This window comes from Ictalurus furcatus, chromosome 16, assembly GCF_023375685.1.
Source record: "Ictalurus furcatus strain D&B chromosome 16, Billie_1.0, whole genome shotgun sequence".
NCBI lineage: Eukaryota > Metazoa > Chordata > Actinopteri > Siluriformes > Ictaluridae > Ictalurus > Ictalurus furcatus.
Window position 1 is genome coordinate 25,769,902 of NC_071270.1, and position 22,102 is coordinate 25,792,003.

The 22,102-nt window shown below is 43.2% G+C and overlaps 2 protein-coding genes across 3 annotated transcripts in view; one reads left to right on the forward strand and one right to left on the reverse strand.

The window, feature by feature from the left end:
* LOC128620618 (sorting nexin-18-like) overlaps positions 1 to 20,428 on the forward strand; it is a 33,989-nt gene extending 13,561 nt beyond the window's left edge. Inside the window, exon 3 of one of the 2 annotated variants that reach the window (XM_053645824.1) lies at positions 19,820 to 20,428. In XM_053645824.1, the coding sequence (XP_053501799.1) occupies positions 19,820 to 20,081 (262 nt within the window). In that variant the 3' untranslated portion in view covers positions 20,082 to 20,428. Of the gene's footprint in view, positions 1 to 6,650; positions 6,736 to 19,819 lie in introns of those variants that run through there. The other variant, XM_053645825.1, reaches the window with a different exon arrangement.
* Positions 1,013 to 20,971, reverse strand: LOC128620621 (chondroitin sulfate proteoglycan 4-like). Its single transcript, XM_053645829.1, has 10 exons — positions 20,918 to 20,971; positions 17,941 to 18,104; positions 12,537 to 16,019; positions 11,183 to 11,647; positions 10,736 to 10,912; positions 6,641 to 6,839; positions 6,411 to 6,542; positions 6,048 to 6,229; positions 5,088 to 5,265; positions 1,013 to 4,545 (listed from the first exon to the last, which is right to left on the reverse strand). Exons 1-10 carry the CDS (start codon positions 20,940 to 20,942, stop codon positions 2,444 to 2,446), a joined length of 7,107 nt encoding a protein of 2,368 aa, XP_053501804.1. The 5' UTR covers positions 20,943 to 20,971; the 3' UTR covers positions 1,013 to 2,443.
* Positions 20,972 to 22,102: the final 1,131 nt, after the last annotated feature.

Sequence of the window (22,102 nt, forward strand, 5' to 3'; positions counted from 1 at the left end):
GACGCGCCACATGATCTAAGCCTGATAATAAACGGATAAACAAACGAAGATGTTTATATAACGCTGTTATGTAGTGCAGAAAATGAAACGAACAGACAGAGAACGAGACACGTAAATTCTTAACCGCTATTACTTTACTCAACTGTTTTTTTTTGTTCCCCGACTCCAGTTTTCTGACTCGATTTAACATGTGTATACACTCTACCACATCTACAGGACACGAATGGTATGGCAATGCAACAGTACCATCAATAACAGAGTACACAACAAACATTTTCGGAAGGAGTCTCCAGTGTCAGTGCCGTAACAGGCACAGGAAGTCTTCAGGACAGAGATCTTTTCTGTTTCTTGGTAATATGACAAGCTAGGTTTTTGTCGTATTACTTGTTTGTTTGTTTTATTAATTTTAAGAAGTGAGGCTGGTGACGGAATGACTGTTTATAACTGCTGTAGCTTAACAGGACTTATCTGCTTACGTGGATAATGTCAGGCTGAGACGGATATCGGTGCAGTTTAGAGTTTTATTAAGAACAGGTAATCCAAAGGGCACGGCAAAAGGCATAAACAAAGACGGGCAAAGGTCAGGTGATCGACAAACGGGTATGAAGTAGGAAAAGCAAAGCACGAAACGAGAAACAAAGTCGAAACCAGAATAACAACCAGAGATCAACGTGCGGTAAACGACAGCAAAAATACCAACTGAGCATATACTTCACACATGCATGGTGAAAGAGCAGTCTCTTATATACTGTGGTGTGATTGGGAACAGGTGTGTGTGATTAGTTCTCAGGAGAAGGCGCCGTGTCTGTGTGTTCCATTGGGAGTTGTACGCAGTGGCCATATTTGTAGTTTGCGGTGCTTTCTGGGAAATGGAGTCTCCAGTTTGCGGTGACATGACAGACAACATTAAATGCAACTATAAACAGATAAAAGCTTGACATCTTGTTCATTACCAAATAAAAAAAAAATATCGATCTGGGCTAACTGCTGTGGTATAAGAGGAATAAACACACACACATACTCTTCTAAGCTTTGCAATGGGGTCGTATCTCACCATCGTGGCGCTGATTAGTTTCCTGTAACAACAAACCGGTCACGTTTTATTCCTCAGCGGTATCAAAACTCAGAACGTGGGGGTTGTGAATTCACACTTTTGCACATAAATATAATTTTACACTTTACTCAAAAAGGTTATTGGGAAGGAAATTAGTTTACATTTATGGCATTTGGCAGACGCCCTTACATTTATCTCATTTACACAACTGAGGGTTACGGGCCTTGCCCAAGGGCCCAACAGTGGTAGCTTGGCAGTCTTGGGGCTTGAACTTCTGACCTTCTGAGCAGTCATCCAGACCCTTTAACAACTGATCCACCACTGAGACTGAGAATAAACATGTTATATTTAATCAAACGTGAGATTATAGCCACATTAGCAGAATATAGGAAGGGTACTGTCCTCTACCTGTTAACGTTTCTGTAATCAGATTACTGTACGTCTCCAAAACATTATAATATTCTTTATAATAACATGCTGCGTCATCACAAAATGGAGCTGCAGAAAGATTAAACAAGCTCACTTAGCTCAAATACTTTGGGTATAACAAGAAAACTCTTGCACAGGGTTTGTTGAACGCATACCAGAAATTCTCCATACAAAAAAAAACTCCTAAAGGTTGGGTAATACTTTCACACAAGAGGGAAGGTATGAGTGTTTAAAAACTATTCCTGCTTGACAAAAGTGCAAATTTTAAATATATTTGAACTGCCTCATAAAGTCCAGGGTACAAGGTCCGATCCTGAGATCCGGTTGCTCTCTTTTCAGAGTGTCACATGGGTTTTCTTTGGGTACTCTGGTGTCCTCACACCTCTCCAAAACATGTACATTGCATGGTAAGTGGGTTGGCTACACTACATTAAATTACCCCTAATGGACAAGCATCTATTCAGGGTATACTCCTGCCCTCGCCTAGTACTCCCAAGCTCCAACTCAACACTGACCAGGATAAAGTGTTTACTAAAGATGAATGAAAGATGGAATTAACCATTCTGCCTCTGTCCTCTAAACGTGGTGAATTGGCGACCCCGAATTGCCCCCAGTCGGATCGGCATCCCATCCAGGATGTATTCCTGCCTTGCCCCAGTGTTCCCTAAAATCCGGGATAAAGTGGTTCCTAATGCGGAATGAATGATGGTCTGAACCATGCTGTCTGTAGTTACAGATGAGTCTATGATCAGATATTGTATCAAACCCAATACTGATTTTGTGTCATGTTCGGTGTACCAGAAGAGAACTGCTCAGGTTCCAAAGGTGTCCATGGACAGAGATTTCTCTCTATGGGATTCTTTCCACCTCCCCAAAACATGGTGGAAAACAAACTGGCTACTCTAAATTGCCACTAAGCGGACTGACATCCCGTCCAGTGTGCCAGATGATTCCATGGTTTCAAACCCAGTACTGATTTTGTCTCAGAGTCGGTGAACCAGGAGAGGACTGCGGTGTTCCGTCAGGATCCATGGGAGTCCATGGACAGACAAGCATTGAAGAGTCAGGGAGTACTATTGCTGGTACCACTGCCCCATTATGCACTGCCTCTAAAACAGGGCTTCTAGGACACCTAGGCAAAAGTGGGGTCACTACAACAGAGGGAACGGTTAGACTTCTCTCAGGCTGTCCCAGGTAAGGGCTTGGAGATACAATGTCCTCGACAGAGTTCTCTGGCAGGTCTTGGAGCATGGAAGGCTGAGCCCGCTTCTCTTGCCTGTGCCTGAAAACCAGGATTAAAACAACTAGGATGATGATAAGAAACAGGCAGGCCAGGAAGGGTAGAATAATAAGCAAAGGATCAGATGCAGGTCTTGGCAAAGACTCTACCCTGATCGGTGTGTTCCTGGGAGGATCGTTGTGTCTGCCTGATGTGGTCTTGGGTGCGTTAGAAACTGTGGCTTTTCCTCGTGTGTGGTTCCCCGAACGGTTTCGTGTCTTGGTCTTAGGAGGTACCCAGTGTGGTGTTTTGGTTGGGTGCATGTGTGCTGGCCTGTTCACGTGTGAAACAACATTGCTTGTTCTGTTAAAAGCAGGATGTATGGTTGGATGCACTGGAGCTGCTGAAACAACATGCTTTCCTGTCATTGGGTCGTATGGTACAACCATGAAAACAAACTCTCCTCGGGCAGGCTGAACGTTTGCTGCTTTTAAAAGAAACACAAACGAGTCTTCAAGTGCAGGTGCGGTTTTGTTATGCACAACAGCTGTTGTGTTACCGTATACAGCTAGAAAGTTAAGGTGCTCCTGTATGGCAATTCTGCCTTGTTCAACATCCCTAAAGGTAAAGGATTCTATAGACTCTGATGCACCACCTAGGTTCACCGTTACCTTTACTAACTTGCCGTATTTTGGAGGAATAATAATTTCAAAGATCGGGTCGCTGCCACTGATGGATGCCAGCTCGGTGGCGTCTAAAACATCCTTTCTTATTTTAACGGGAATACCATCAGGGATCCGGACTTGTTTTCCAAGGTGGATCAGCGGCTTCACTGTGATATTGAACACCTGATTGGTCAGGTTGGTCTCAGAGGCGACGACAGTGAACTCAAAGCTGTCTTGAGACGAGGACAAGTCTGCCATTTGATACAAAACCTTCCCCAGCCGAAGTTCCTCCTGGTCAAAGTGTGTGATCTGGTCTTCCTTAATCACGAGCCTACCATGACTTGGTGGTGTTGTAATGTAATACTTTATGGTAGCGTTTTTCTTGTTGGTCACCGCAGCCAAGTGCTGAAGTGTCAGGCTCCCTGCAGTCTGCCCTTGCACCAGAGTCAATCCCGTATTATTTACAACGTCGACTGTGACGTTGTGAACTTCAAGGTTGAAGAGCTTGTAGAGTGGACGATGGAAGCCATCGGTTACACTGAAGTAGAATATTCCTGAGGTGGGACGCCCTTCTTGAACAAAGTGCACCCTTCCCTCGTTCACATCAGCCTGGGTAAACGTGACAGTAGATTCGTTTAGCCTACCTTCCAGGGCCAGGAAGCCGTTGTTCGGCTTGCTGATCACAGTGTAGTGGATGTCCTCGGGTAAAGTGTCCAGGTCTTCCACGTGAAGGTTTTCAGGACCTAAAGCTACAGTGTCTCCTTTGACCACCAAGAGACTTGGGGCTTGAGTTTTGAGTAAAGGAGGCAGATCGTTCACAGGCGTTACAGTGATATTAAAAGACTCTGAGACCATAAAGTCTTCCTCTTGGGGTTGCTGAGCAGGCCTCCCTATAGGATTTAACCACACGTCAAAACTGAAACTGTCACAGATGGTCTCTGAGTCATCGTGCACGTAACTGATGCCATATTTGTTGAGGATGAGCTGGGAGAAGACGGGTTTCTCACGGGTCAGGTTACGTTCACCTACGACGATCGTCCCGAAGCGTGGCAGCGTGGTGACTCGGTACCAGATCTCGTAGGAGTCTCGTTCTTCTTCAGGTAGCTTTCCCAAAAGATTCGAGGCATCCAACTTCGACTTATCAATCATAATCCGACTGCCTTCCACCACTACTGCACCTGATATTCCAAATAAATACAAATGAGCAGACTGTACAGTATTTCTAAAGTGGAATTAAATTCATTAAGGTGATGGAGTGTATATAAATGTTCATTTTTTTTTTTTGTATTGTAGGTTCGAACTTTAACTGACAGACAATTCCCTCCACATTTACTGTATGCTTGCTGTTTGTTTATTTATTCGGGTAATGGGTCCTGACTGCATTGATTATATCATCGTCCTCTGGTTTCTTACTCAGCATTGTATTCTACTCACATCTATTCACATCGTCACGTGCCTGACGTTTTTATTTCCTGGTCAGGTGACTGTCGCTAATCATCTTTACGGATAGATATTGATTTGCACTGTTCCTTTGTGCACTCTCACTTCCTAATCAACACTGACTACGTTTACATGGACAGCAATAATCTAATTATTGACCTTCTTCTGAATAAGGCAATATTCTGATAAAGGTGTTTACACTTTCAACCTGGAAGAAGTTAAATAATGATAGTTCCTGATACTACATGCCTTGAAGTTAGCCGACCTGAAATCAGAGTACCTGTGTTGGCGAGTAGGACGCTCCCGTGTTCCGGACTTGTGTTATCGTAGGAGATGCGGATGTTAAACGTGTGAGGTGGGAAGGAAGCAGGAGGAGACGATGCTGTAAAGATGAAGGAGTCTGTCGCTGTCCATGCTATCGGCTCTCTGTGTTTGTATACGACCAAACCGGCCTTTAACTGCGAAACAGAAAAAAATATATCATGTAACACAGATTGAAAACACGTTTGTTAACAACTTTTGCATCTTTACATTTCCAAAGGCTTATTTATTATTATTATTATTATTATTCGGTAGCTCCCTGGAATGCTAATCAATGCTAAATGGTTAATCTAATATTATCCGATTTGCCAAACCTAACAATTTCTTTGAATTAAAGAACAACATATCTGTTTTATTCACTTAGAGTTGCGTCTAATGTTGTGAAACACTCGGTCCCACATCAGCCTCTATTTTTTTTTCTCTCTCGTGAAGTTAATAATGTAAAAAAAAAAAAACACACACACACAAAACAACACACAATTTATCATGTTAGCAAGAAACCACAAAGTGTAAACTCCTCTATCCTGAAGAAGTCAGAAAAACTTAAAGTTACAGTTTTAATGCTGACACTGGAGACTCCTTCCATAAGTGTTGAAGAAGCGTCTCCTCAAAGAAAACGTATACGCCATATTAACGATTACGCACGTACACCAGGTGCATTTATTTCTGCAGCTGTTTATTTCTGCATCGTATTCAAAAGTTTAGGAGGTTAAATGCTTAATTCATTTTTTTTTTTTCCCCAGAAATATAACCGATTAAGTTCGTTAGAAAATGTCGCAGGCATGTACAAAACGGGCAGGAGCGGGAAGGATTGGATTATTCCATTATAATATTGATTCCATTATAGAGCCACTACCTTGCATCAAAATGAGTTGTACCTCATTATATTTCCTAACCGAGAATTAAATTTAAACCGCACCATGTTTTGAGTGAACGTGGATATCGGCTTCGTCTCTGTGGAACTGTCGTCCTGGGGCCTGATCAGCCTGCCCAGTCTCGGAGGTGAGGTAACGGAATAGACGACGGTGCGATTCTCGTGAATGTCATCATAGTCATTAGTGGCAATGAACAAATCTTCTACGGAAATTACTTTTGAGGAACCTGAAAATAATAATAATAATAATAATAATAATTATATAAATACAATGGCCAGTTTAATAAAAACTAGGAATGAATGAAGAAAAAAAATAAAGCTCTATTCCCCAATTTACAGCATCTAAAATAAATATACTAGTACAACAGTGAAAGTGAAACTAAACACATGTATTATAACTTGAATAACCTGGAAAGACTTTGAGCTCACGGTTCCTCTCCAGGCTGAGCTCCAGAGATCGGGCGGCAATGCTGAAAATTTGCCTCGGTGCAAAATTGACTCCGTCGTTCACCTGGAAATGAAATCCGCCAAACAAGGCACCTTTGGAGGGGGAAACAATACGCGTCCGAATTTAAGCTCAAGTTCATTTAAAGTCTACGATAATTATTAAAGATTGACGTGACCTTATCAGCTCTCACCCCTGTGTAGGAACACCAGCTGACGGCGGTGGATGTGAGCCTGGGTGAAGTTCAGGACCGGTCTGGAGGGGGCGCTCTTCAAAGCAAGGTGTCCGTTACTTGGGGGAGTGATGATAAACTCCAGGCTCTCAGGGGCAGAGTCGAGGTCGCTGGCACTGAGGTCATCGCTGGTGATTTCGGTAACGGAGTCCACCCATACCTGTTGGGGGCAAAAAAAGTCATTTTGTTTTCAAAAGTGAATGCGTCTACAAAACTATTTCTTGCTCATTACCACCTGCTAGTTCCCTTCAAATCACACAATAGCCAACAATCTGGAAGGCCAAAGGACTAAGAACTGCTTGTGAACCTCGCTAGTAGTTTTAATCACGCAGTATAAAAGATAAACGATTATTATCCAACATTCTAGCACTTGGTTAGTGTTTGCAATGTTAGCTAGCTTGCCGACAAATAGTTAGCTTAACGTTAGCGAGAGAATGTGCCTACAGTTTTAATTACACAACAGACATATTCGTTAGCTTAGCGTTTGCTGGCTAATAATTTCATTTACAAATAAAATAATGACGTTATCGTTAACTAGCTTGCTACCGTTTGGTTTTAATATCATAATATAACAGCTAGTCTAATCTGAGCTAGCTTGTTAGACAACTTGGACAGCGATGATAGCGATTTGCTGTTTCGTAATGTTAGTTTACTCCAGTAAATTCGCTAGCTAATAGCATTCTTCACAAAATAACCAGGTGCACAAAATTCTAAATTTGTTGGCATGACACAAGTCATAGTTGCGTGAAAATAAGTCGCATTTATGAGGTTTAAAAAGTTTCCTCACGATTGGGAGTTTAAAAAAATCGCAGTTGAGTGATTTTCACTTTATATTTCCTTATACATGGCAGAAAAAGCTTCCATATATATTGGAGAATTAGTGTAAGGATTTATTTGCTATGTTGGGGAAGGATTAGCTCATTTCTCCAGAGTGACGCTGAGTTTCTTACGCACTGTACGATGATCGAGGTGGAAATGCAAATAAATGTCTGCGGTGACGTGGTTAATGTCTGCAAGTTTGAATGGCGTGTGAAAATAGGGAAAGCTTTAGTCTTCCAAAGAGAGTGCACTGAAGGTCAGAGTTCACATTTTCACAAAAGATCATAAACAAATTTCAACTAAAACACAATCTACTGTAAGAAAAAAAATGCTAATGGGATTCCTGAATATGTGTATGTGTGTGTGTAAAAATGAACAGCTTTGTGCCATCAATCTGGATATTTTAAGACTGACTTACACTGAGTTCAGTTTTAAAGCCTTACATACACTTTTTACATACTATTTTTTTTTTTATTCTAATTTAAAATAAAGCAGAAAAAAAATCTGTTTCAGATCCAAATCCTAGCAGCAGAAATGTTAAGTCAGAGGTTTTGAGCCTCCTGGTGGAGAAACTGAGTATTTAATTTCTGAAAAGTCAGTGATTCTTCTGTTTTTTTCTAGATCTGAGATTTTCTATTATTATACAGTGCCCTCCACTAATAAGCCAAATTCCCATAGTCATTCATAACAGTGGGTAAGAGCGAGGAATATAGCTGTGATGTGCGGCAAAAGGTTGTTGAGCTTCACACAATGGGGCGTGTCTATAAGAAAATAGCACAAGCACTGAAAACGCCCATTTCCACCATCAGGGCAATAATTAAGAAGTTCCAGTCAACTGGAAATGTTATGAATGGACCTGGAATTGGACGTGTGTCTGTATCGTCTCGACACACTGTGAAGAGGACAGTTCGAGTGGACAAAAAATCTCCAAGGATCCCAGCTGGAGAACTGCAGAAGTTAGTTGTGTCTTGGGGTCAGAAAGTCTCCAAAACTACAATCTGAATCACCTACATCACCACAAGGTGTTTGGAAGGGTTTCAATAAAAAAGCCTCTACTCTCATCCAAAAACAAACTCGAGCGTCTTCAGTGTGCCGACACTACTGGAACTTCAAATGGGATCGGGTTCTATGCTCAGATGAAACCAAAATAGAGCTTTATGGTAATAAACACCAGAGGTGGTTTTGGTGCACACAGAGAGGTAGCCATCTGGAAAAGTACCTCATGTCCACGGTTAAATATGGAGGAGGATCTTTAATGTTTTGGGGCTGTTTTTCTGCCAGAGGACCTGGACATTGTGTTAGGATACATGGCATCCAGGACTCGATCAAATATCAACAGAGATTAAATGAAAACCTGACCCCTCTGCCAGAAAGCTTCAAATGGGCCGTGGTTGGATCTTCCAGCAGGACAATGATCCAAAACATCATCAAAATCAACACAACAATGGTTTACTGACCACAAAATCAAGGTCCTGCCATGACCATCCCAGTCCCCTGACCTGAACCCCATAGAAAACCTGTGGGGTGAACTGAAGAGGAGAGTCCACCAGCGTGGACCTCGAAATGTGAAGGATCTGGAGAGGTTCTGTATGGAGGAACGCTCTCAGATCCCTCGCCATGTATTCTCCAACCTCATCAGGTGTTATAGGAGAAGACTCAGAGCTGTTATCTTGGTAGAGGGAGCTAGCACAAAGTATTGACTAAAAGGGTGCCAATAATTGTTGCACACCTATATTTAACAAAGATTTTTTTTTTGCATAAACCTGTGTTGTTTGCAGTTGTTTGATATCCATGACAGCAGAGAATTTTTGTGAATTGTTTTAACAAAAGATAAAGATTTTAAACATTAAAAACAATTTTTCACAGCCTTCTTTGCTCATATCTACCAAGGGTGCCAATATTAATGGAGGGCAGTGTGTATAATTAATAATCAGGTCAAATGCTACAGAAATATCTATCTGAATACTATGAAAGAAAGCAAATATGTTATTTTATATAGATATTAAATAAGATCTTATTCATGGGATGGAATCAAACTCCATCTATAACGTGCCAGGCAGGCAGGCAGACAGGCAGACAGATAGAAAGACAGACAGGCAGGAGGGCAGGCGGACAGACAGACAGGCAGGCAGGCAGGCAGGCGGACAGACAGACAGACAGGCAGGCAGGCAAGCAGACAGATAGACAGACAGGCAGACAGACAGGCAGGAAGGCAGGCAGACAGACGGGCAGACAGACAGGCAGGCAGGCAGCCAGGCAGACAGATAGACAGACAGGCAGACAGGCAGGCAGGCAGGCAGACAGATAGACAGACAGGCAGACAGGCAGGCAGACAGGCAGACAGACAGGCAGGCAGGCAGACAGACAGACAGACAGAATCCCGTAGTGCCCCATTACAAACAAACCCAGCGAAAACCTCATGCGAAGAGGGATAAAGTGTCAGATAACGCGACCAAGCCCCGTCACTCTCTCTGCATCGCTCACACATGATATACTACAGTGTTGTGCATAAGTATTCCCCCCCTTGGACTTAAACCAGATTTTTACTATTTAATTTACACAATAAGTCTAACATTTGTACGGGTAAAATTCTTGTGGCACAAGGTTAATTAAACAAAAATGAGAATATGGGTTGGTTGCATAAGTATTCACCCCCAATCATTACAATTAAATTCTTCTAAGATATGTCTCTATCAGCTTTTGCAGATCTGGATCCTGAGGGGATGTTTTTTTTTCCTTTTACCCAATCCTCCATTTTTTTCTTTTAATAATGGACTTTTTGATCGCTCCTTGGTCTTGGTCAAACTCTGGGGGAGCAGGCGTGTTTATATTGAGATCATGTGACACTTTAATCGCGCACAAGCCGACTCCATTCAACTGATGGTGTGAACTCCGAGGGCAATTTTGCACACTATACAGTTTTTCCCCCCAATATTATGGCATAGGTTGTGTAGATCCATGGCATAAAATCCCAATTAAATCCATTTCAGTTCATAACATGACAAAATGCAGAAACGTTCAAGAGGGCTGAACATTTACACAAGGCACTGCATATATGCTATTGGAGCGTACCATTACAATTCAATCAGCTGTGAAAATGGGGGAACAAATCATAAATAAAATCAGTACATACAACTCGTTTGTTCCGAAGTAGCAACAGAAGCGAGTAGAGATTCGTGAAATGATTTGATGTTAATAATATGGCAGTATGTGAATGGTTTATGATGCTCCTCTCACCTTCAGGATCCTGTTGATGGTTATAACCGGGGCCTCGTCGTTTACAGGCGTGACGGTCACGTGTATGACACGAGGCTCGCTCTGCTTACGGACGTCCGTGTCGTTCGCCACCAGCGTGAAATTATCTCCTGTCGTCTCGCTGCCATCATGGACGTACGATATGAACGCGTGTTCAACCTGTGCGGTAAATAAATAACGTTATAGTTACGTCTCGATCGGTCAATTAATCAATCAAACAATTCATTAATTCAGTAATTCGTTCATGCTTTCATGTGGATACATAATCCGTAGTAAGGAGCCACCGCTTATGCAACTGTTATCGAACGACAGCTAGCTATCTATTTATGTTTATAAACTGTCTTTTAAAAATGGAATTACCTAAGAAAAGAAAAGAATGATTAAAAGATGATTAAGTGCGCGTTCCTACTATTAAACGAAGAACCAGACCTGCACCCTGGTGAAAGATGGGATGGGAACCCCGGGGATCCTGGAGTGCTCTATACGGCCGTGACGTGGACCGTCGATCACGTGGTACTGGACGTGAAGTTCTGTAAAGTGTCGGCCCGTGACCTTGATTATGTCCTCGGTTAGAGCTGTTGAAGATCCTTCTTTCAAGGTTATATCGGACACTTCGAGCGGTAGGAAGGAAGGAACGATTTCTACAAACACCACCAGATCGCTGACGGTTACGATCCCGTTAGTGACGTCCAGTGAGAAAGAGTCGTCGGTGCGTCCGGGTTTCTCCTGGACGTACCGGATGTGACCTGCGTTAATGTCCCACTGTGAGAACGTTTCGACGGTCCCATCGTGACGGTTCTGTCCGTCCACGCGAGAGCGCATCAGGAAGCCGTGCGATGGAGGTGTTTTCATGGTGTACATGATCTCATCTGGTGTGTTATCCTCGTGAACTACCTGGAGCAAAACGCATACGCAAAAAGATTCGTTAATTAACCAGTTGTCCCAAAAATAACACATTTCTCCGAGCTCGACTGATCAATTCTGGACCAGAGCTCAATTTTCTGTGAGGTTTTAGCTTTTAATTGGGTTTGCTTCGTCATCAAATTGTTTACTCGCATGATTGATCAGAATGAGTTTTGAAGGACACTTAGTATTGGTTCTCAGAGGTGTTTTCCTAATGTAGGTCACGTACTTGCATGTTTATTTGAGAAAACATACAGTACTGTAAATACTAGCTATCAGGTAATAAGGCCAATAACTGTTTTTTTTTAAATATATATATATATATATATATATATAAAGAAATGTTTTTCTATTGAGTCGTTCTTATTGGTCATTGAGATGATATAATTTGGGAATAAAACAGTCTGTGCTTTAAAAAAAAAAAAAGAAACCTTTACCACTGACTGTTACAAAGCACTGACACTGGAGACTCCTTCCATAAATGTTCATCTTAAATAAACATCCTACGGAAAACGTCGCCATATCAATCCGTTCATGTGTGGAGTTCGCCTCACGCCTTAAGACCCTACGAACGAGCCGTTACTATAGAAACGATACCGCATTAGAACACAGCTGTTGTTATAGAAAACGAATCAACACCTTCTGACCGATCAGCTTTGAGACGCTAAATACTGAACGCATTGTCTTTTTTACCGCGTTCACATCTGTTACTCACTGAGCCATGAGTCCGCGATTTTCGGTTCAGTTGTTCTTACACACCGGAACGCAGGTAAAAGTGTTCACAATTGTCAAAATGAACTCATATATATATATATATATATATATATATATATATATATATATATATATATATATATATATATATCCACGTGATACAAACCTCGAGCTGCGTTTTGTGGATTTGAACGTGTTTTCCTTCTTCCACTACGACAGAGTGGTTGTGGATGACTTGCGGAGGTTTCTGATGGCTCTCGAGGTACACCTTCACCGGCACGGTCACGTCTAAGCGCAGCCTGCTTACCGTAGCCGTGAGGCTAAAGGAGTCCATAAGGTTTCTGCCGTCGTCATGGCGATAGACTAGATGACCCGCTTTTAAGTCATACTGCGTGAAAGCGTCAGCCTCGACGCCTTCACAGAGTAGAATGCCATGACTCGGAGGATGAAATATCTCAAAAAGGACGTCCTCGTCACTTCGGACATCGGTGTTGGTAGTGACGCTGAAGTTGACTGATTGTAACATGACTTCCTGTCCCTTTTGGACTAGTAGGCCAGTGTTGTTGGCTACCTTTAAATAAGGTTCCTGGGCACTTACTTCCAGCAGCGTCGATGTATAATGCTTCCCGTCGGATACGAAGAGTACAAAGCGTCCAAAGCTCGCGCCACTGTGGACAAACAGCACTCTCTTTTCCTCCAGATCTCTTTGATGGAACTGATAAAGCTTGTGCGAGGTATCGTTTACCGAGACTAGTTCGCCAACTGATATTCTCCGTCTGGTATACAGTAGCTGTCCATCATCGTAGTCTGAATCAGGGTCATGGTAACGGAGATCCTCTGACGTCAGGAGCCTCTGACTGTCCCGTGCAACGTGAAAGACTTTATCGACAACACGAACAGGTTTTTGGTCGTTCACTAACTGGATGGAGATGTTGAAAACGCCTTCGACGTCGTTCGGAGATGATGCCGAAGCCCAGAACGTAAACGCGTCGCGTGTCGTTTCACTATCATCATGAACGTACAAGACGCGCTCCTCCAGAATGTCCTGATTTGTGAACTCCGCTATATTGTGTCTGGAGTTGTTGATTCGGAGTAGTTTCCCATGTTGAGGACTGCTCACGACGGTGTAACGTACAGCCCCGGAGCCGAAAGTCTCGAAGAAAAGATTGTCCTTGGTTATGATCTTACTCTCCCCTTCCAAGAGGGAAAGTCCATGGTTTCTCAGAACTACGCTGGGAACATTGGGCTTGATGCTGATCCTGAAGTCATGTCTCCCAGAATAGGAGTATTCTGAAAACACCTGAAAGCTGAACATGTCCCTCAGGTTTTTGTTTGGCTTTTCAAAAAGTTTATACTGCACTTTTTGATCAGTGATGTTCCTCTGGCTGAAAGTAGAGTTCTTTTTTAGGGGCTTGTCGTTGAAAAGCAAGACGCCTCTCCTCGGTAAAGTCAACAAGCAGACGTGAAGATCATTCTCAGACAGTTTCACGTTTTTGGAGACTATTCTAAATTCCTGAGGTGTCAACGTGACTTTACGATCATCTTTCACCTCCATTTTACTCCTGGTGACTTTGTACTGAATCCATCGGACCCTTACACGAACGAGAACCTCGCCTGTAGACGCCGAGCCAACGCTGATTTTGCATTTGAAGCCATCGGTTACATTTTTGAACTGGGGACCATGGAAGGTGCTAAGATACCGGAGCCGATCCTTTTCTAGAAGTTTCTGTGTAAAGGTACCAGTCTGCTTCCACTCACCATTGGAATGTAGCCGTTGCAGCTCACCGTAGAAAGGCGGGTCTAGGACGTCGTACCGGATATCCATCACTTGCTTGGCCACGTTCACTTGCACGGCTAAATGTTTACTACCGATGTGAGAAGATCGACCTTGGATCACATCCACGCCGGTGTTATTTACGACTTTGTACTCCAAGGTAACGGCCATGATTCTCAGCACGACCGTATTGCTCACTTTTTCTCCATCGCTCACTCTGATGGCCATCCTAGAGTTCTTGATGCCTTTGTGGACGAAACTCACCTTGCCCCCTTCCAAGTCCGAGTAGGAGAACGAGGTCACGGGCTTTCCTGGATTATCCGCAAGTTCCAGGAATCCAGCGTTTGCAATTAGGTTACCGAGTAGAGAGAATACCAGTTCTGTGTAGTTACTATCAGGGTCAGTAGCTCTTAGCATGTCCATGCTCAAATGCCGCTTAGAGTTCTCTGGGAGAATGAAAAGGTTTCCCTCTGGGAGGCTGAGTTCTGGGGCATCGTTAACAGGCGTGACAGTGATGTTAAACCTGTGCAAGTGGCTCCCCTTCAAATAACCAGGCACCTCTTTATTGGTGCTGGTGGTGAAAACAGAAAACATGAAGAAGTCCTGAGGATCCTCTGAGCCTCCGTGAACATACATGACCTGACCATGCCATAGAGCCAGAATACTGAAGGCATTTTCCAGTTGATCAGGATCAACATCTAGCCTCAGCTGCCCATGAACCGGCTGCTCCTCGATGCGGAACATGATCTGGGATTGACGGATCCCAAGCTTGCGGAAATCCAGGTTCAACTCAATGTGCTTTGACTCGAGTGGTGCTCGTCCACCCTCGGGGACCTCCAGATCTTTGAGAATTAAGAAGGTCTGAGAGTTTGTCTTGTCTAATTGAGGAGTTTCTGGTTGAAGAGTCTCTGGATTTGTCGTGGCGATTTGTTTGACGTGTTTCACGGGCTCACAACCGACAGAAACGTCTTTTGTCACCACAGCATTGGGCAGGCCCATGTTTTGGTCATTGACTCGGATATTTCTAAGACAGCCTTTAAAGGAGCCACCACTGAGGTGCTTCGATACTACAGAGAGCAAACCATTTCTCCGTACTTCTGAAAATGTGTTTGCATCCACCCCGCCCAAGAAGAGGGGTCCGTTAAGCTGGAGAGCCCTGGATTTGGCTCCAAAGCTGGAATTCAAGATCTCCTCTCCAACTGTTAACTGGAGAGCCCTAGGTGCTACATAGAGCCTCACTGAGTGCCAACCTTCACTCACGACTGTTATGGAGCTTAAAGCTGTCTTACTACCATCTACTCTAACGACAGCGACGAGGCGCTTGTGTCGTATCTCCAAAGCCACGTAGTCCCCCTTCCCTGCAGAGCTGTACAAGAGAAGCCCATCTTCAGCTGAGGTATAAAACTCACACTCAAATACGCCTTCCTGCGGAACCTCCCACATCGGCAGAGACATGTACGCTTTGGAACTGAAGAAACTGATCGAGTCATTCTCGGAGGCTGAAAACTGTGGGCTACAGCCCAAAGACACCTCGTGGACCATTTTATAACCAGAGTAAGGCCTTAAGGATGAAAGCAAATTGTGTTCGTTAAATAGCACTTCATCCAGACAGCCACGAAAGCCCATGTGAGATATATCGTTGAAAAGGTAGAGCTTGTCCGAATTCTCAAGACCGCCGACGTAAAGTCCGTCCTGAACGCTGAGCTCCAGGTCAGGCCCAGGCATCCTCAGACTGCTCCATGAGCTTTTGTCGACAGTCAGGGTGATATTCTGGCCATCGTGTTGGAGTTCAATGGAGTGCCAGGTAAGGTCGTTCAGCGGAGCTGCTTTCTCTGAGCGAAGGGTGCGTTCCCCTGATCCGAGTTCGACCTGCACCTGCGTATGATAAAAGAAAAAATTCAGCTGTGAGAGGATAAAATAAATCAATCTGATGTTAGTAACATAAAGCCAGGAATTCATTTCAAGAAGGGAAGTGAGGAAATACGCTAAATAAAATCAACACAAGACAGCAGTTGGAGAGGTAACGGCACCTCTCTGGCACCTCTCACTGTAGTTTATTTGTAATTTAATGAGCACTAACGCTAACCGCTTTGCCTATTACAGTAAGTACTGGAATTTTAAAAACCTCTCATGTAGCTTCCAAACCTACTCAAAGGTCTGTCTTGTGTACCAGCCTTCTGGGTTTTTTGTTTTGAGACGCAGTTCATGACAACCATCACGACGACAGCGCAACGTTCTACCAGAGCTTTTCAATGTGTTAATGTTGCCTTGCAGGAAACTGTTAAGATATTTTCAGTTCAAATTGGAAACCTGACGGACAGGGAATGTTTTGGCTCCGACATGGTGCAGTTAATCCTTCGGTCGGTTAATCCTGTTTCTCAGCACAGCAGCGGGTACACAAACAAAGTGTATCTAAATTAAACTAACAGACGCGTTCATTTGACACTTAGGGAATCGTAAGGATGACTTGGTAGATAATGATAATGAGTCTTTATTGGTCACATATACAGTAGAGCACAGTGAAATTGTGTTTTGCATACCCCAGGCTGTCAGGAAGCTGGGGTCAGAGCGCAGGGTCAGCCATGATACAACCCTGGAGCAGAGAGGGTTAAGGGCCTTGCTCAAGGGCCCAACAGTGACAGCTTGGCAGCACTGGGGCTCGAACCCCCGACCTTCCGGTCGGGGGACCCAGAGCCTTAACCGCCAAGCCACTACTGGGCCCACTGCCACGTTAAGATCTTTTATGAAAGTCAGCATGTGGTGTAATTACCCTGTAAAACAATGACATATGTATAATATAATCACCTGTGCTGAATGTATGTTCATCACTTATGAATAATCGTACAATAATACACAAAATCTGGCTACTAATCAATCAGTGTTGCATTTTCTAAAATTTCCTTCTACATTTAGTAGAATCACCGGACAATATATTCACCCTGTCTGGCATCTCAACTCAGCGAAAACAAGCGAGGACTTGCTGTAAAATGACATCGGCAGGAATTCAGTCTACGAGTCGACTTTTTACGCAGGATCCCCTCCTGGGCATGCTGAAGAAAATAACTAATCCAGGATTTATGAGACATTTATGTCAGGACGGTGTTTAACCTAGTGTAGGAAACATCTCTAGATAAAGTCTCAGAGATTGACAGAAGTATTTGACCGGCATACCATGGGTTCATTCGTTACGGTGCAGGGCTACGTTGTGTAGGTTTATTACCGGGGTGGGGGGGTCAATTAATGGTCAATTTAAAAAACTACAAAAGAAATTTTTTTTTTAAATAAAGACATATGGTTTGTGTATAAAGTATATAAAGTTTGTGTATAAAAGTACAAACGTTTACGCACGCACAGCATTGCTTCTGGAGGGATTCCTCCAGGTACTCCGGTTTCCTCCCCCAGTCCAGAGACATGCACAGTAGGATGATTGGCAAGTCCAAATTGTCTGTAGTGTGTGAATGTGTGTGTGTGAGATGTATTGGCACCCCTGTCCAGGGTGTACCTCATCTTGCGCCCCAGGCTCCCTGGGATAGGCTCCAGGTTCCCCGTGACCCAGTAGGATAAGCGGTATAGAAGATGGATGGATGGATGGATAACATATTTTTCAAATTACAGTAGAATTTTCCAACTAGTTTATAATATCAGCCGCTAATCTGTCTTAACTTTTATACTCGACTGTGAACGTAATTATATACACAATCCTAGCTTTACTACAAAATATTGCTGTCTAGTGCTAACGTCTTACGAAAAAAATTGGTCGTCGCGATCCACTAGTTTAGTTATCTAAACCCCGCACCTGAATACGTCCTGCCTGTAGCGCCACCCACAGGAAATCTGTCTCCCCGGCAGCCAGGAAGAGCAGCCCGTCTCCGCTGGAGGTCCGAAATCGCACGTGGAGGGTGTTTTTACTGGACGACTCCACGGTTTTCAGACGCACAAAACCGTCTCCGTAGAAAGAGGCTGTAAAGTGAGGACAAGATTTTATCAGCAGGTTGTGTTTGGTGTAGAGTTCTATCTTATACCACAGCACTGTCGAATACCGGATTATGATTGGTCTGAAGGGCAAATCACGGGTTTATCATAATAAACGTTTATGTTTAGGATTCACGGAAGGAGTCTCCAGTGTCGGAGCTCTGTAACAGTCAGAGGTAAAGCTATAACATTAAGTTGTGTGACGTCTTCAAGACAGAGGAGTTTGGAGTTTATTGCAGTTCCTGGTGCGCTATAAACGACTGTTTATAGCTGCTATAACATAAGTAAGAACGGGAACAAACTAGTTTCCGCAACATTAAACGGAACTATAAACGGACAAAAGTATAACGTGGCGCTTTTTAACTTAAATCCTTGGCACATTGCTGTGGTATACGAGGACTGGAACACTTTTATAGGAACGCTGTCATCGGAAAACAATCAACTTCACGTCGCTAACGGCGACTTCATCACACCAAACCCGTCGTTGATTATTTTCCTAAAACAGCGCCACACGCTGAGGTTCATGCCTTTAGTACTCATTCATGATCCGATTTGCACTGAAGTATCTGACCTCTGAGACCTGAGGCTGAAATCAATATCATTGTAAAAACAAACGACAACAAAACAACAGAAACAAGGTCAACGATTTGTAGCTCTAGGGGCAAGGAATGTAACCGCAGTCTTTCCATATTCCTTTCCGTATGATACCGGAGGGCATGAAATTCCTGTGACAATGAAAAATAAGATATATGGAATTTTAATAATTAGTACTTATTAATACCAGGCCGATAGACAGGAACACACACACACACACACACACACACACACACACACACGCACTGATGCCCTACAGCCTATTACACAGACTAAGTGGTGCAACTGTGCTTAATGTGTTATCAGAATTCAATTAATGCACGTTAATGTGTCTTTTAAAAGCACGAGGACGAGTCAGGCAGCGTTTCTAGACCAGCGTGTCACTCAGGATTACACGTTATCTGTGGAAGAGGATAAGCCGGGAGATGATCTGTGTGAACGAACACGCTGTATTATCTCATATTATACATCTGCTCCGGAGTGTAACGCGACAGGGTATTGCTTTCTATTAAAACTATTTCCTTTTAAAAAGGAGATATTTATTTAACACTGGAATATGGAAGGAGTCTCCAGTGTCAGCGCTTTGTAACAATCAGTGGTAAAGCTGTAACTTTCCAACAGCTTCAGGACAGAAAAGCGAAGGATTTGTGCTACAGTTTGCAACCATAAATGGATCATTTAAAAAAAAAAAAAAGTTTGTCTTGTCGTTCTTTGATAAAATTTTTTAAAAATTGGAAGAACTGGTGCGAGAGGAATAAAACACTTTGCGACATGCCGTTAGAGGAAAATAATCAGCTTCAGGATGGTAACAGTATGTCTGCTTCATCACACCCGTCCGTTATTGATCATTTTACTACTGTATAACAGCACAACTTTACTTTCACCACACCTTTACTTATATTAGAAAAATAAACAAGTGAACTGGGTCAATAAAACCTGTAATAGCTGCACATGTGCATTTAGAAACTTAGAAATTAAGAACAAAACATATTTTGTTGTCCTTATCACCTCATAATTATAATTATATTTATAACTGAACATCTGTGTTTGATTACTATTATTATTATTATTATTATTATTATTATTATCCATTCATTTCTCTATCCTAGGGAACTCAGGGCACGAGGCGGGGGGACGCCCCGGACGGTGTGCCAACCCATCGCAGGGCACAGTCACACACACAGGAGCTCGTCCATCGATTTCGACGAAGACCAAAGTTTCCATTTCCGACTCCATTATGGAGAACACAAACTGGAACTGGACTTGAGCGTGAATTGGATTATAGTGAGGAAGACTTGCGCAGCATCGGCCGCACTCTCACGTCCCGGTGACCGCCATGATCCAGTGGCAAGACTGAGTCAAGACGACTGAAGACGGCCCTCGGGCGCAGTAACTCATACACCCATTCATACACTACGGACACTTTGGAAACGCCAATCAGGAGTACCTGGAGGAAACCCCTGAAGCACAGGGAGAACATGCAAACTCTGTGCAGGCAGGACGGAGGAGGGAATCGAACCCCCAACCCTGGAGGTGCGAGGTAAATGTGAGAGTTTGTGGGAAATAGGGCAATAGAGAGGAGGAATGAGGAATAGAGGAGGAATGAGGAATACAGGAATAGAGAGGAGGAATGAGGAATAGAGAGGAGGAATAGAGAGGAGGAATGAGGAATAGAGGAATAGAGAGGAGGAATGAGGAATAGAGAGGAGGAATAGAGAGGAGGAATGAGGAATAGAGAGGAGGAATGAGGAATAGAGAGAGGAATAGAGAGGAGGAATAGAGAGGAGGAATGAGGAATAGAGAGGAGGAATAGAGAGGAGGAATAGAGGGATAGAGAGGAGGAATGAGGAATAGAGAGGAGGAATATAGAGGAGGAATAAGGAATAGAGAGGAGGAATGAGGAATAGAGGAATAGAGGAGGAACAGAGAGGAGGAATAGAGAGGAGGAATGAGGAATAGAGGAGGAATGAGGAATAGAGAGGAGGAATAGAGAGGAGGAATGAGGAATAGAGGAATAGAGGAGGAACAGAGAGGAGGAATAGAGAGGAGGAATGAGGAATAGAGGAGGAATGAGGAATAGAGAGGAGGAATAGAGAGGAGGAATGAGGAATGGAGAGGAGGAATAGAGAGGAGGAATGAGGAATAGAGGAGGAATGAGGAATAGAGGAATAGAAGAACAGATATGAAGTGTTTAGTAAAGAACTCACCTCCGTTCTCAGTTCGGTTTATCATGGCAGAAAGTAAAAGCCACTTCCACAGCAGGCTCGTGGCGCTCAGGAAACACTGCCGCATCTTTCATAGTCTGTAAACTCGGTTTATACAGTATTTATTTGGGGAAAAAACAACAATAATAACGTGCTTTTCTCCGACGGTGCGAGCCACAGACACACATCCTCAACTTCACCTCAGCACTAAGAGTAAATCAGAGTACCTGCCTGCGCGCGCCCGCGGCGTCAGCACGTCCTGCCGAAAAGCCCCGCCCACATGCGCGCACCCGTTCAGTCCTACTGATGAGTTATAAAACAGACCCAGATCCAGTTCAATCCATCTCTAGGTCCGTGTGGTCAGAAAATGAACATAATCCATGTAATAAACGTGTAATACCGACTCTATTTTAATATGTTTTACTTTTTATTTTAGTTGAAATGATAAACTTGTTTTTAAATAAATATACAGGTGTTATATACAGGTGCTGCATATTCATTCATTCATTCATTCATTCATTCATCTTCAGTAAACGCTTGATCCTGGCCTGGCCTCGACAGGGTCTTGGTGGATCCAGAGTCTATCCCCAACACTGCACCATCCACTCACTCATTCACCGAATATAATTATCCGCATTTGAATCATTTTCAATTATATAGCTCGCTCATTTAAATGCTCACTGAGGCCCCCTAGTGGGCGGAGGCCTCCTGATTAAGAACCACAAATCTATTATATCCTGCATGACCCTGCGAATGTAAATAAAATGTATTTGTAGAATTAACCACAGTCTATTATAGTGTTCATATTCCTTTCATAAAGGCGACCTGTGCCATCATGTTACCTGGATGTGCAATAAAGTAATGGTCACGTGCTTGCAGTAATTTTATTAGATTTCAATATTTTTTATATTTCAGTGTGCAGTTTCCAGAAGCAGCCACTTGAGGGTGCTGTTCAACACACAATGCAACTCTACAACAAGCTTTTTATTGAAGACTATCTTCAGCTTTAACACCTTGACATCAGAACAGTGAATAACACACACACCAACACGCACACACACACACACACACACACACACACACACACACACTCCTGGTACAGTTTTTATCCACACAAAACATCTGTGCAAGCCAATAACAAAAGGGAAATCTCCAGAAGATAAACCACAAAGAAAAACTCAGTTAAAA

Excerpts from the sequence above, each read along its gene's own strand:
- LOC128620621 (XM_053645829.1), bottom strand. The coding sequence starts at position 20,942 with ATGATAAACCGAACTGAGAACGGAG. Across the intron at positions 10,913-11,182 it reads CATCTTTCACCAGGGTGCAG|GTTGAACACGCGTTCATATC; the intron begins GTCTGGTTCTTC and ends TTTACCGCACAG. Across the intron at positions 6,230-6,410 it reads TGAGCTCAAAGTCTTTCCAG|GTTCCTCAAAAGTAATTTCC; the intron begins GTTATTCAAGTT and ends TATTATTTTCAG.